The sequence below is a fragment of the Zootoca vivipara genome, chromosome 8 (assembly GCF_965207765.1).
Source record: "Zootoca vivipara chromosome 8, rZooViv2.hap1.1, whole genome shotgun sequence".
NCBI classification, from domain to species: Eukaryota; Metazoa; Chordata; class Lepidosauria; order Squamata; family Lacertidae; genus Zootoca; species Zootoca vivipara.
The window spans coordinates 53,862,095-53,876,990 of NC_142591.1; the positions used below are offsets into that span (position 1 = coordinate 53,862,095).

The 14,896-nt window shown below is 41.6% G+C and overlaps 1 protein-coding gene across 1 annotated transcript in view; it reads right to left on the bottom strand.

Moving 5' to 3' along the window:
- Positions 1 to 14,896, bottom strand: part of CYP7B1 (cytochrome P450 family 7 subfamily B member 1) — a 97,436-nt gene that overhangs the window by 24,282 nt on the left and 58,258 nt on the right. Inside the window, exon 2 of the mRNA XM_035124415.3 lies at positions 1,843 to 1,979. Within this exon, the coding sequence (XP_034980306.2) occupies positions 1,843 to 1,979 (137 nt within the window). The remainder of the gene's footprint in view (positions 1 to 1,842; positions 1,980 to 14,896) is intronic.

Sequence of the window (14,896 nt, forward strand, 5' to 3'; positions counted from 1 at the left end):
GGTCAGACTCATGTTTGTGACTTTGAGAACACTGTCCAACCATCTTGTCCTCTGTCGTCCCCTTCTCCTAGTGCCCTCTATCTTTCCCAACATCAGGGTCTTTTCCAGTGAGTCTTCTCTTCTCATGAGGTGGCCAAAGTATTGGAGCCTCAACTTCAGGATCTGTCCTTCCAGTGAGCACTCAGGGCTGATTTCTTTCAGAATGGATAGGTTTGATCTTCTTGCAGTCCATGGGACTCTCAAGAGTCTCCTCCAGCACCATAATTCAAAAGCATCAATTCTTCGGCGATCAGCCTTCTTTGTGGTCCAGCTCTCGCTTCCATCCATCACTACTAGGAAAGCCATAGCTTTAACTATATGGACCTTTGTTGGCAAGGTGATGTCTCTGCTTTTTAAGATGCTGTCTAGGTTTGTCATTTCTTTTCTCCCAAGAAGCAGGCGTCTTTTAATTTTGTGACTGCTGTCACCATCTGCAATGATCATGGAAGCCAAGAAAGTAAAATCTCTCACTGCCTCCATTTCTTCCCCTTCTATTTGCCAGGAGGTGACGGGACCAGTGGCCATGATCTTGGTTTTTTTGATGTTGAGCATCAGACCATATTTTGTGCTCTCCTCTTTCACCCTCATTAAAAGGTTCTTTAATTCCTCCTCACTTTCTGCCATCAAGGTTGTGTCATCAGCAATGTGCAATGTTAGGATGCTTAAATTCCATTGTTGTCAGTAAATTTAAGCAGGTTTTTTTTTTTGGATCACAGCTCTGATATTTGGGGTGGGGTGGGGAGAGCAAATCCAAGTTTGCAAACCTAGGTGCACCCTCAGACAGTAAAACTTGTGTAACTTTGATGCATGATGGTGTGTAACTACAGAATTGTGTATAAAGTAAAGCTTACAGAGATAGGAGCAGCTCCTGTTATTCTGCATTTATGAAGATGTGTGTTCAGAGCTATGGGTCATTGGAGAAGTAGTTTCGCTGTTCTCATTCTAATGAATCAATGAATTAATGTGTCAGTCACTTTTCTGTGCTACTGTCAACTCCACTGTAAAAAATTAGACAGAAAGACATTTTGCTTTTTTTAAATAAAAAATAGCCATTGTCTAAATATGATCTAGCATTTTCTGCTGTAGATGATGTAATTTATCACTTTAGCAGAGAGCAGAATGTAAAGAAAATACAGTACAGATAATTCATGTTTGGTAGACCAAGTATACAAAATATATTGTGTATCTATACATTTTATGCATATGTGGTGTATATGTGCAAATACCCAACTATACAGTTAGTTTTGCATATCCTATTGTGTTCTGCTCTGATGTTCGTTAAAGAGTACAATACAAAATAGACTCAGTGTAAAGGTAACTAATGGCAAATAGCATAAAGCAGCCATGGGCTCTATTCAAACTGACCTCATCAAATCATACCTCCTCATCTTCAAAGTGCAGGCATGTCCAAAGTCTGGCCTGGGGGCCTAATCCAGCCCACCATTTGGTTTAATCTGGCCCCTGTGGCAGTTCAGTTTATTTCTTGGGTTAAAATCCTAAAATAAAAAAGCTCAGCAACTTTGGAGAAAAATCCCAACAACTTCAAATCCTAAAAAAAGGTCAACAACTTTAGTCGGCCCTCATGCATGTTCACTTCATCAAATCTGGCCCTCTTTGAAAAAAGTTTGGACATCCCTGGCCTAGTGGAAGAAGTACATCTTCACCTGCCTCTTGTAAGAGCACTGAGGAAAGATACACCTGAGGAGACTGGCATCTCAATGAGGCGATTACTCCAAAGTTTCTCATGTACTTAAGCATATCATCTTCACACACTCTTAAAGAACTAAATAGCATGTTTCTCACCAGCAAGGTAGACGGTAAAAACATCTCCGTATTTCTGTTGCAAAGATAACAAAAACTTGGTAGGATCGTTTCTAAAATTCAGGGCTTCTCCCAGGAAAGGAATCCAACCGTTTATTAAGGGTGCCTCTCCTGGTCTCCTGTAAAATAAATAGATACATAGAAAGCATTGTTAATTCATTTGCTTAAGGAGATGAACATTTCATAAATTTCTGAGTTGGGCGTGGAGAATCTAGTCCAAAGCTCTTTGTGTTTACAGCCAGTATCAGGGGGCAGAGAGCAGGCGGGGGCGGGGCTGGCATGCATCCTGGGGGCAGGGGGTGCCGCCCGCAGGGGCATGCCACACATCCTGGGGGCATGGCACACCACCTGCAGGGATGTGGCGCACTTCCTGGTGGCGTGGCGCACTGCTCGCAGGGGTGGGGCACGCGTCCTGGGGCGGGGCATGCCACCTGCATGGGCGTGCTGCCCAGCGTAGGCAGGGGGCAGCTATGATGGTGCACTCCTCTTCCTCCGCCAGTGGTTTCCAGGTGTGCATAAGAGAAGTCCTATACATACAAGGAAGAAGCATGTATGGGGCAGCCCCACAGAGGAATTCCCATGTGATTGTGGGAGTTGCATATACATCAAAGCTTCTAAGAGTGTCAAGGATTGGGTCGATTATCTTCAGTGTAAAGTAAACATTGGAAGAAGAGAGAGCTTGATTCTCTAGGGGACCAATTCAAGGGGAGGAAATATAACTGCAATTAACCCACAGCTTCTTTTAAAAATCTATCTAAGGGAACGAGATAGCCCCGTTGTATATCGGGGGGGGGGCTGTGTGGAGAGAGTCTCTTCCTTTAAATACCTGGGAGTCCATCTTAGTGAAGACCTAACTTGGAAGGTCAATACAGCCCAGGTGGTTAGGAAGGCCCAACAGAGACTTCATTTCCTTAGGATCTTGCAGAAGAACAAGGTTGGACAGCAACTGGTGATTTCCTTCTATTGGTCCACAATAGAAAGTGTTCTCTCATACTGCATTACGGTGTGGTGTGCTGGTTTGACAGCCATGGACAGAGAGTCCCTACGGAGGGTGGTGATGACAGCACACAATATTGTGGGCTGTCCCCTGAGTCCGCTAGATGTTATCACGGGAGACTGTTGCCTCAGAAGAGTGAGGAACATTCTCAGGGATTACTCACACCTTGGCCAACACCCTTTTAATCTCCTGCCCTCGGGCAGGAGATATAGAGGCATGATAAATCGCACCAACAGGTTAAAGAACAGTTTCTACCGATGGACCATGAGGCTGCTGAATGGAAAACAGCAACATTGCAGCTGACATTCAAGGTTCAAGGTTGGTGGTCGTAGGACAGAACACAGTGTAAGAAGGACTGAGAGATTGTGGGGGGAGGGGCTCGTTTAATCTCACTGTAAACAAGTGGTGCAGTGACAATAAAGTATTTCTATTTCTATTACTTTCCAAGTTAAAGTAAAATATGCAAATGTAGACAATCAGGTTTCTTGATAATTTTTTATCTGCATAGACGTACAAACCATACCTGCTTGATTTTTAAAATATCTGAACATATAAATTTCAATGGGATTAAAACAAATATCCAACTTGAATACAATTAAAATAGAAATGTGATAGCTAAATAACACAATAGCTAACAATCCTGAGTCATTATCTAGTTCACATTTGTCTCCTGAGTAGCCCTGCTTAGCTTCCTGAACCTGATTTTTTTTTTACAAAGATGCCAAGTCTTTTATAGAAAGGATTTGAACATATATTTAATGCATTAAAAAGCCTCTGATACTATAGTCCCATCTGGAAAAGTGACTTACACTACATACAGAGCAATTCAATTTGATTAATCGCAAGATATTTACTAGCTTGAATCTAATCAAAGATCAAGGGATGACAAGCATTATTACTACCATACATGGCATGGAAATTTATGTGGCTGGATTAACCCTATCATAGCCTCTCATGAAATCATAGATTTTTTAAAAAAATAAAAAGTAAACATTTTACTTAATATTGCTATTATTTAGTTTAAAAAACAATATAGGTGAAAGATGAAACTCGATATTATTTCTATTTTAAAAACTTTGGTGATCAATTAACAAAAACAAAAATGATTTACTAGATTAATTCTGCATAAATTTGCATATGAGAAACACAATAGTTCTAAGGTACTTTGTAGATGATACAAATAATCATAGAAGATTCATTATTTCTTGTTCACACAATCCTCTTTTAAGATGGCATTTCACAATTAGACTTTCAGTAAGTACTTGTAGTAAAAATAGAATTTAAACAAAAATCTGTTACCCAATTAATTTGGGGCAGCTTTCTGGTTGAGCAAAATGGCTAAATGAATCAATAGCTCAAATCAAGCTATTGATTTAAACATTCCTGCCCTAAATATTTTATTAAAATATAACTGTCAGTGTACTGGATTTTCACAATGAAACCGAGAACAGCTGTGCCCCAATAAGCTTACAATACATAGTCTGAGAGTTGGGAAAGATGGAACGGGACAACAGAAGTGGGAGGTTTCAAAGGGGTGTGTAGGGGGAACACAAGAACTAGTAAACTAACTGCCAACTTTGGATCACCAAATGTTTAGGGAGTGCCTCAGAATATTTTTCATTTGGGTGGCTGTACTCTAAGGCTGACTGTTGACTAGCAGATGCAGGAAAAAAACAAGCTGTTTTGTTGTTTTTGACACTTTGAGTTTATAGAGCTAGTATACTAGAAAATCTCTAGCAGTTACTGTCTGTTGATTTGGCACAAATATTGCCCTGGACACAGAAAACTTGCTAATGGTTAATTCTCCGTGAAATGACAAAATCGAGAGAAAAAGCAGAGAATAGATGGAATCATCTCTGCCGCGTTATGGCAGCCCACATCCGACCTACAATTAGTGTCTCAAAGCTACTAACCTATTCAGATGGTATACCTGTTATTCCTTTTGGGTGTGTGTGTGTGTGTGTGTGGCAATGGCCAACATTCGCTTTCGGACAATACATTGCTCAAGTAACATCGTGACAAATCCATTTAGATTGGCGGTTTGTCATATTCTAATTTAATGCACCTCGTTTCAACCTCCCTGCTCTGTCATCCGGTCAAAAGCTGTATTCTTCACAGGCTTTCCACCGGGTAGAAAAGACGCAGCTCAGAAATCCAGGAGGAAATTAACTTAATGCTCCAAGTCTGGAAGATCACATCGGGGAGACATCTTGCCATTGCAAAGACGTGAGGGCCATCGTTTGCATCCGACAAGCTTAGCTCAGCAGCGATAAGCTTAATACTGTAAAGCAAGGAGGGCCTGCAACAAAATATGGTAGTGTGTTGGACTCACTTTCAGTGCTCACATCCAGTAAGTCAAACCCTCTCTCAGGACACTCCGTTCTGCCCCACTTCCCTTCCCTGTTTCTGTATCCCAGTACCACCACAGACACATAGCACTTTGTGGCCGTTGTGCAGACTAGGTCATCATGTGCCTTCTTTTCCTCATTAGTTTCCTCCTCTAAATAACTTGGAAACGCGGGTGGCACTGTGGTCTAAACCACAGAGTCGAGGGCTTGCCGATCAGAAGGTCGGCGGTTCGAATCCCCGCGACGGAGTGAGCTCCTGTTGTTTGGTCACTGTTCCTGCCAACCTAGCAGTTCGAAAGCACACAGTGCAAGTAGATAAATAGCTACTGCTCCGGCGGGAAGGTAAACAGCATTTCCGTGCACTGCTCTGGTTTGCCAGAAGCGGCTTAGTCATGCTGGCCACATGACCTGGAAGCTGTCTGTGGACAAACGCCGGCTCCCTTGGCCGGTAAAGTGAGATGAGAGCTGCAACCCCAGAGTCATCCGCGAATGGACCTAATGGTCAGGGGTACCTTAACCTTTACCTAAATAACTTTGGTGTTCCCTTGTGCATGCTGATCTCTCTTATTTCTTGTAGCTCCTTTTTTTGCTACAATCCTGGCAGCACTCACTGACCGATATTCACTATTAGGTGGAGCAATACCATGTCAAGGCTTTGCATATTTCAAGAGGAAGGTACAATACTGTACTGGTACCGCTTATGACCCATAATAGACTGATAACAGAAATGCATCTTCATTTCTGTCTTTGCTTAGGAGGATAGAGGTCATTTTGATGACTTATGGCTGCCTGCCAACTGAGCCGAGATGGCATGCTACTATATCAATAATATATTAATATATTAGCCTTCAAGTATGTGCGCTAGAATTAGATGTTTCACTGTACAAAACTTATAAAGCACATCCTGATTCAGTTTCTTATGCCCTCCTATTATTCCTATACTTCTTTGAAAGTATAACACAAAATCCATGTATTTAATATAGAATTTAGGAGCTTGGCTGACAACATCTGCTGGCCTATGTTTTTGTTAATGTTGTGAAGCTGTTGGTTCTATAATGGGAAAATACTCTGAAGAAACAGCCGCAACATGTACCAGGTGCAATAATTTATTCCCAGGGAGAATTGAATAGAACATTTCTAAAACAGGCAATGCTAGCCTATGCATATTTACTCTGAAATAAGTGTCAAAGTATTTAATGGGGACTTTCCCCTAGTAAATGTGTTCAGAGTTGCAGCCTTCCAATGCAACGCTTGCTTCTACTCAGATGTAAGTCTTACTATATTGTGTGGGAATTACTCCCAGGTATTAAATATATAAAATTTGTATACCATTCTTCAGCCAAATATCTCAGGGCAGTTCACAGCATCATAGCTGCCAAGTTATCCCTTTTTTACAGGGATTTTCCCTTAAGCTGAATAGGCTTCCTCGCGAGAAAAGTGAAAACTTGGCAGCTATGCACAGCATAAAAATACAAGATAAAAACACAAAATACATAATAAAAACAAGAACAAAAAACTCCAGAACAATAACCTCCCACCCCAGCACATTATAAAGGTTAATAAGCAGGATGAATTGATTTATTTCAGTCGCTAGCCGGAGTGGAGCAGCAGGTTAGGTAGATACTTGCACCATAAAGCAATTTGGGAAATTCCTCTGCGGAACTATATTTTATTGATCTATTACAGAGTAGTTTTTTTTTTTTTACGATGCAAGTATAGAAGTCACTACTCAATACAGTAATCCTCCAGATGCTACAAACTCCATTGCCCATCAGCCCCAGCCAGCATGGCCAGTAGCCAGGGATGATGGCAATTGTAGTCTAGCAAAATCGAAAGGTCACCAGACTGGAAGGGAAGGCTGTAACAGAGATAGAGACAGGGCTTACAATATTTAGTACAATATAAACATGCATGTATTTCCTTCTCATAATTGATATGCCACATTTATTTATTTACAGAAGTATTTATATACTGACCTCTCATAAAACAGCATGCAACAGTATACATAATATAAAATAACAAAACTATTAAAATGGCTGGCTCGTGAGTCAAAAGGCTTTAAACAGCTGCCTAGGCCTGTTGGCATAGACAAGTCTTCCAGAGACACCTGAAAGTCAAAAGAGAAGATGCCTGGTGATTATTTGCTGGAAAAGTGTTCCATGGCTTGGGACTGGTGACACTAAATGGTGGACTTCTGCTCATACCTGCCAAGTCCTGGACTGCAAAATCTGGGATCGGCAGCCGTGTGACAATGGAAGTTGTGTAGATGCAACTTCCGGTGTCGCTTTGGCCATCTATGGGCACCGAAAATGGCCGGCGCCGGAAGTCGCGTCTATGCACTTCCGGACATGCGTAGACGCGACTTCCGGCGCCAGCCATTTTCGGTGCCCATAGATGGGCAAAGCAGCAAAAAAGAAAAAGAAAAAAGGCCACTGACAGGAGCAGAATAAGGGAGAATAATGGGAGAGGAACCAATACGGGGGACCGCTGGGAAATGGTACGAAAAAACGGGGGTTTCCCGGGGAAAACGAGGTACTTGGCAGCTATGCTTCTGATTGAGGCCAGCCGGGTCTCTGTAACACAGGGGACAACTAATACCCCTCTTCCAAATGATCTCAGTGATCAAGCTGGGATAGAAAAGCTCAGGAAGTCTTTAAGGTATCCTGATCCAGATATGTCGATATCTGCCATATCAGCCGGTAAAAGACACTCCTAACCACACAGCTCACTTGGGCCTCTGACGACAACTATGCATCTAGCGGCTATGAACCTAGAATCATAGAATTGTAGAGTTGGAAGGGACCCTGAGGGTCATTTAGTCCAACCTGCTAATTTAGAGAGAGTGCAACTCCCTCCAATGCAGGCAACTAGCCAGTTTTCCAGTTTTTTTTATGCATGTCTAAGATGCTGAAGTTACAGGTAGGTAGTGTTGGTCTGGCGTAGCCAAAACAAAACAAACAAAAAAAAATTCCCCCCCTTCCAGTAGCACCTTAGAGACCAACTAAGTTTGTCATTTCGTGTGCATGCAAAGCTCATACCAATGACAAACTTAGTTGGTCTCTAAGGTGCTACTGGAAGGGGATTTTTTTTTATTTTGTTTTAAGATGCTGAAGTATTTATAGCTCAGGGCTGCCCAGGCAAATAGTTTCATCAAAGATTTTAGAGCTTTATGGAAACTATTTATTTGATCTGTGTAGAAGGACCATAGCTTAGCAGAAAAGAATCTATTTGCATGCAGAAGGTCTCAGGTTCAATCCATGCCATCTCCAGATAGGAAAGACTCTGCTATCTTTCCTACTTAAGTTTCCTCAAAGAGGAAATGGTGTTTGTAATTCACTTCCAATATAATTCTCGGAGCAGGAACTGAACAGGTGAATTCTTCCCATGGAATATAATACATCATAAATGCACAACACCTGTAGTTGCCATTCATGAACATAAACCTTCTGTTTAATAATGTCTGTTTACAGCCAGAAACAGACATATAGTAATCTCTTGTTTGGGATAAACATTAATCCAGATCTGTCTACAAATTGTCTACAATACATATACACACAATCTCTCTCTCTCACTCTCTCTCTCACTCACTCACTCACACACACACACACACACAAGTTCATTACTTATGATAATCTCTGTTGTGCCCTGTTCTTAACCTTCATTCTCCTGCCTGTCCTAAATCTAGCAAATCCACTCGTGGTGAGTGATGATTGACATCTGCTCTTAACATAACTTTTGCGGTATGAAAAATAACTGAAACTGCCCACCATGGAGATGCCACCCTGTTGGGGACCAGTGATCTCTCTGAATAGTTTTCAGGAGGGAAAAACAAAGATGCAAAGGGCCTGAAAAAGAGCCAGTAAAAAGGCATTTCCATGGAGAATATCTTTTTCATTTTACAAACTTGCACTGGCATCACACGGGTTGAAAAGAGTTGGTGGAAAAGATCACTCTTGTGTAGAATTCCAGTTCAGGAGGCAGGCAAGGCATTTCCTCTCCTCATCAAAAAATGACGCAAACATAAATCTAGCAATCTAGAGTATTTTCCCCTCTCTTTTAAAAGGGGTATGTTTGGGGTGGGGGCAATGCACTGGTACAGATGTATTGCAAAAGCTAATGCGAACATGTCAGAACAGTTTGCATATTTTCACTCACTATCATAATATTTAAACAGCTTCAACATGACATGCGGTAAGAGACCCGAGGGCTTCTAACATTATTGAACACTTGGGACTGTAATGTGTACAAAGAACCCAGAGGCTTTATGCCCCGGAAAGGTACGCCATAGAAACACGATGCAGAGCCTTTTGTTTTTTTAATATGATATTTTGGAAGCATGGACACTGAAGAGAATGGATTTTAAAGCAGTGGACAATGCTTTGTATTTTCTGAAATGTGTCTGAAATGTATGCAGTACTCAAAAAGAAGGGCATAATATTAGTTATGTTATGTTTCCTTTCCTACCTGCTAGTGTGTATCGCAGAATCATAGAACTGTAGAGTTGGAAGGGACCCCAAGAGTCACCTGGTCCAACCCCCTGCAACGCAGAAATCACAGCTGAAGAATCCCTGACAGGTGGGCCATTCAGCCTCTGTTTAAAAACTTCCAGGGAAGGAGGGCCCACCACCTTTCAAGGGAGCCTGTTCCACTGCCAAACAGCTCTCAACCATGGGTACAGCCAAGGGGTAGCGGGGTGGGGCAGTTACCCCCTCCCCCCAGATAAAATACAGTGGTACCTTGGTTCTCAAATGCCTCGGTACTCAAACGCCTTGGTTTTCAAATGCTGTAAACGCGGAATTAAGTGTTCCGGTTTTCAAACGTTTTTCAGCCGCCAAATGTCTGGTGCGGTTGTCGGCTATTGTTTCCGGGGCACCTGCACCAATCAGAAGCTGCGCCTTGGTTTTTGAACATTTTGGAAGTCAAACGTACTTCCGGAATGGATTAAGGTTGGCACTTTTGCTTTTGCTATTTATTTTGCGTTTTTGTTTTTGTGGCTTTTTCAGTTAATTTGTTTTTGTGACTGTGTGAAACCCAGTTCAGCTACTGATTGATTGATTGGATTGTGTGACTGTGGAAATGGATAAAAGCCCCTCCCCCCACCATCCAAACAATGACTGTCATCAGTGCACGACAGAAAAAAAAATAATTTTAATTTTTATCATCTACAATACTGTCTTATTTATTTTATCGTACAGTACATTGATTATTGCCTTTCATTTTATGGATCAGTGGTCTCGTTAGATAGTAAAATTCATGTTACAGTAATTGCTGTTTTGGGGGTTGTTTTTAAAAGTCTGGAACAGACTAATCCGTTTTGCATTACTTTCTATGGGAAAGCATGCCTTGTTTTGGAATGCTTTGGTTTTGGAATGGACTTCTGGAACGATTAAGTTTGAGAACCAAGGTACCACCGTAGACAAATAGAAATACTTGACTAACTGACCAATCACGTTGGTTCTCCCCCCCCACAAAAGTCCTGCCCCCCCATCACAGTCCTGCCCCCTCCTCAACAAAAATCATGGCTATGCCCATGCTCTCAGCATCAGAAAGTTCTTCCTAATCTTTATTCAGAATCTCCGTTCTTGTAATTTGAATCCATTGGTTCAGGTCTTGTCCTTTGGATCAGCAGAAAACAATATTTTTAATCATTTGATATTATGAGATATATTTTGTTGTGCACCTCCCTGAAATTCAAGTAGGATGAAGGTTGGTATATAGATGTTTTAATGAATAAATGTGTGTGTTTTTTAAAGGGGGGGGAGGAAGACACACTGGTTAACACCTGATATTTTGACAAGACCCTGGAAAGCAGCTTCCTTGATCACTTGTACCTCAGAAGTGATAATATCTCCCATCTATTGGTTAATTTCAGCATGTGTCTTGTCTAGTTGTATTAGAAGAAACGAGTTGGGGAGGAGGAGGGAGAGGGAATCTCGAGACAAACATGAAGCTAAGAGAAATGGGCAATCTAATAATAATAACAAAGCAGAATGGGGGGGAAAAGTGTAAGTTGCATTCATTGAGTTGGGAGTTAACCTAAATTAGTCACACTTCAGTGTGAAATCATGGCTAATTGATTTCAGTGGGGATAAGTGTGATTAACTTAATAATTGTTGTTGTTGTTTAGTCGTTTAGTCGTGTCCGACTCTTCGTGACCCCATGGACCATAGCACGCCAGGCACTCCTGTCTTGCACTGCCTCCCGCAGTTTGGTCAAACTCATGTTCGTAGCTTCGAGAACACTGTCCAACCATCTTGTCCTCTGTCGTCCCCTTCTCCTTGTGCCCTCCATCTTTCCCAGCATCAAGGTCTTTTCCAAGGATTCTTCTCTTCTCATGAGGTGGCCAAAGTATTGGAGCCTCAGCTTCACGATCTGTCCTTCCAGGGAGCACTCAGGGCTGATTTCCTTAAGAATGGAGAGGTTTGATCTTCTAGCAGTCCATGGGACTCTCAAGAGTCTCCTCCAGCACCATAATTCAAAAGCATCAATTCTTCGGCGATCAGCCTTCTTTATGGTCCAGCTCTCACTTCCATATATCACTACTGGGAAAACCATAGCTTTAACTATACGGACCTTTGTCGGCAAGGTGATGTCTCTGCTTTTTAAGATGCTGTCTAGGTTTGTCATTGCTTTTCTCCCAAGAAGCAGGCGTCTTTTAATTTCGTGACTGCTGTCACCATCTGCAGTGATCAAGGAGCCCAAGAAAGTAAAATCTCTCACTGCCTCCATTTCTTCCCCTTCTATTTGCCAGGAGGTGATGGGACCAGTGGCCATGATCTTGGTTTTTTTGATGTTGAGCTTCAGACCATATTTTGCGCTCTCCTCTTTCACCCTCATTAAAAGGTTCTTTAATTCCACCTCACTTTCTGCCATCAATAATAATTAGCAACTGATAATTATCTATATATATGCATCAAGGGCCAGCAGCAGCACACAGATGGTAATAAAAGCTACAAACAATGCAACAAGTTGAGCACCCAAAATCCTAAATAAATACAACTATTTGCATCTGTAATTATTTTTTATTTAGATTCATTTCCAGTCCTTGCCTGGAATATGAATCTAAATAAACGGCATCTTATAGTTAAGGTATTAGTAAAAAGAAAAAAAAGAAAAAAGAAACAGGACTGCAAATCCAACTGGTTTAATCTGAGAATTAAGGACACACTTGTTTATTTTATTTTATTTTAGCCCATTTACGTTTGGGTGTGTTAGGCCATTTTTAATCATTTATCATTTCCTATTGCACTAACAATAAGCATTAGCTTTTGGTAATATGAAAAGTTATTTAAATTTAGTTGATTTATCAGTTCATTAGTTTAAAAAGCCAGCAATTTATTATCCTAAAATACTTCAGTCAGAAAATAGTCCCAATAAAAGTGAATGCAATGTTGCATCTATGCATGTTAATACCTGCCTGGGTTGTGGCTGAGAGAACGTATGATTATTTAATTCATACAATTTTCCAGAGGGCAGCAACGACAGGCGGCCTTTTAAATTTCCCACTATGCCTCTGGATGCAGTGTCCATATCATAACTGGAAATTAAAATGCTCACTTCCCCATTGTTCAAATAAGCTTGTGGAGCAGGGGCATACTAAATTAGAAAGTGGCTTGTCCAAAGGCACATTTTGAGGGCCCCCCTCAGATCTGAAACCACCCCTTTATTATAGTCTGTGAAACACAGCAGCACCTTCATTCATCTAGCTCCTGTTTGTCTAATCTAGGAACATTTATTCTGCTTATGCAGAAGGGACACACACACACACATATAAATATAAAAGTTTGATAATCTAACTCCATGTGTGCAACAAGATGCATTTCCAAGGATGCTTTTTTCAGTTTTCTCACAATTTGCCTCCTGAACCTTTACTTTCCCAATTGCCCTCTGGTGCCACTTTAAAAAGTTCCGCACTCGCTTTTTTATTTCCACCCACAGCCATTTTATTTTTAGCCTGCACTCTTGTATGATTTGTAATTACTCCTATAGGAAAAGACAAACATTATAAGTGTATTCAGAAAAAAATGGATTTACAGACATCGGTTCTAATATACAAGGCCCTATGCTGCTCGAGAGGACCAGGGTACTTGAGAGACCACCTTATCCTTTATTTATCCAGTAGGTTACTTCTTAAGCTCCAAAGATCTCAGAAGCCTATTCCACAGTTAAGAATGGGGGTGGGGTGGGGTGGGCAGCTGAGTACATTCTGGGCCTAGGCATTCATTTTGGGTACCAGAACTCAACTGAGCCCCTAATTCTTTCACAAAAATCTCGCCTCCTGGTTAGCTCAAGCTTTCTTCATTTGACCATATTCAACAAGGTCAGCATCACTCCAAAGGAAAAGAGCTGGTTATCTTGAGTCCTATTGCACTTTCCAGATTACTGTCCCTCTGTGAGATGGTTGGCTAACATCCCTGGCCAACTAACTCCACTCAGGGGCAAGTGATTAAGCACCCCACTGGCACATTTTCGGTATCAACTGTCCCTTCAGAAGCAGCTTTCCATATTTAAGAAGGGGATAATGTGACCTATGCCAACACGAACAGTTTAGTTTGCAATTTCTCTTTGAAAAAACAACAGCTATGACCATCCTGAAGCTCAACATCAAAAAAACTAAGATCATGGCCACTGGTCCTATCACCCCCTGGCAAATAGAAGGAGAAGAAATGGAGGCAGTGAGAGATTTTACTTTCTTGGGTTCCACAATCACAGCAGATGGTGACAGCAGTCAAGAATTTAAAAGACGCCTGCTTCTTGGGAGAAAAACAATGACAAACCTAGACAGCATCTTAAAAAGCTGACAAAGGTCTGTATAGTTAAAGCTATGGTTTCCCCAGTAGTGATGTATGGAAGTGAGAGCTGGACCATAAAGAAGGCTGATTGCCGAAGAATTGATGCTTTTGCGTTATGGTGCTGGACTGCAAGAAGATCAAACCTATCCATTCTGAAGGAAATCAGCCCTGAGTGCTTACTGGAAGGACAGATCCTGAAGCTGAGGCTCCAATACTTTGGCCACCTCATGAGAAGAGAAGACTGCCTGGAAAAGACCCTGATGTTGAGAAAGATGGAGGGCACCAGGAGAAGGGGACGACAGAGGATGAGATGGTTGGATAGTGTTCTCGAAGCTACGAACATGAGTTTGACCAAACTGCGGGAGGCAGTGCAAGACAGGAGTGCCTGGCGTGCTATGGACCATGGGGTCACGAAGAGTCGGACATGACTGAACGACTGAACAACAACAACAACAACCATCCTTAGCTGAGCAAGGTTTCTTTCATTTAGATATCTCTTGCATTCTGACTGTACATCAGAAAGCCATAGCAAAAGGGCCATCTGCACTCTTTTTTTAAAGAAGCAATTGCTTTCCAAAACACCCTCACACCTATGCTACAATACTGGCAATATCTAAATTAATCTGTAGCGATAGGCAGTCACTGAAGGATTTATAATATACAACATAGATCACACTGCTTCTCAGAAATCGTGGTCATTTTTAAACAGTCCATGCTCCAAATATTTTTCCTTAACACATCAAGAATGATAGAAGCTTCTTTTTGCTGTCAAAGTGATCAAAGAGAGATTGAGAAAGCATCTATAAACAGATGCTGCCCAGTGACAAACCTTAAAGAACAAGATTGTGGGGCCAGATGTTTGAGTGACCTTCGGACTACGGAATATGTTGGCATGGTGT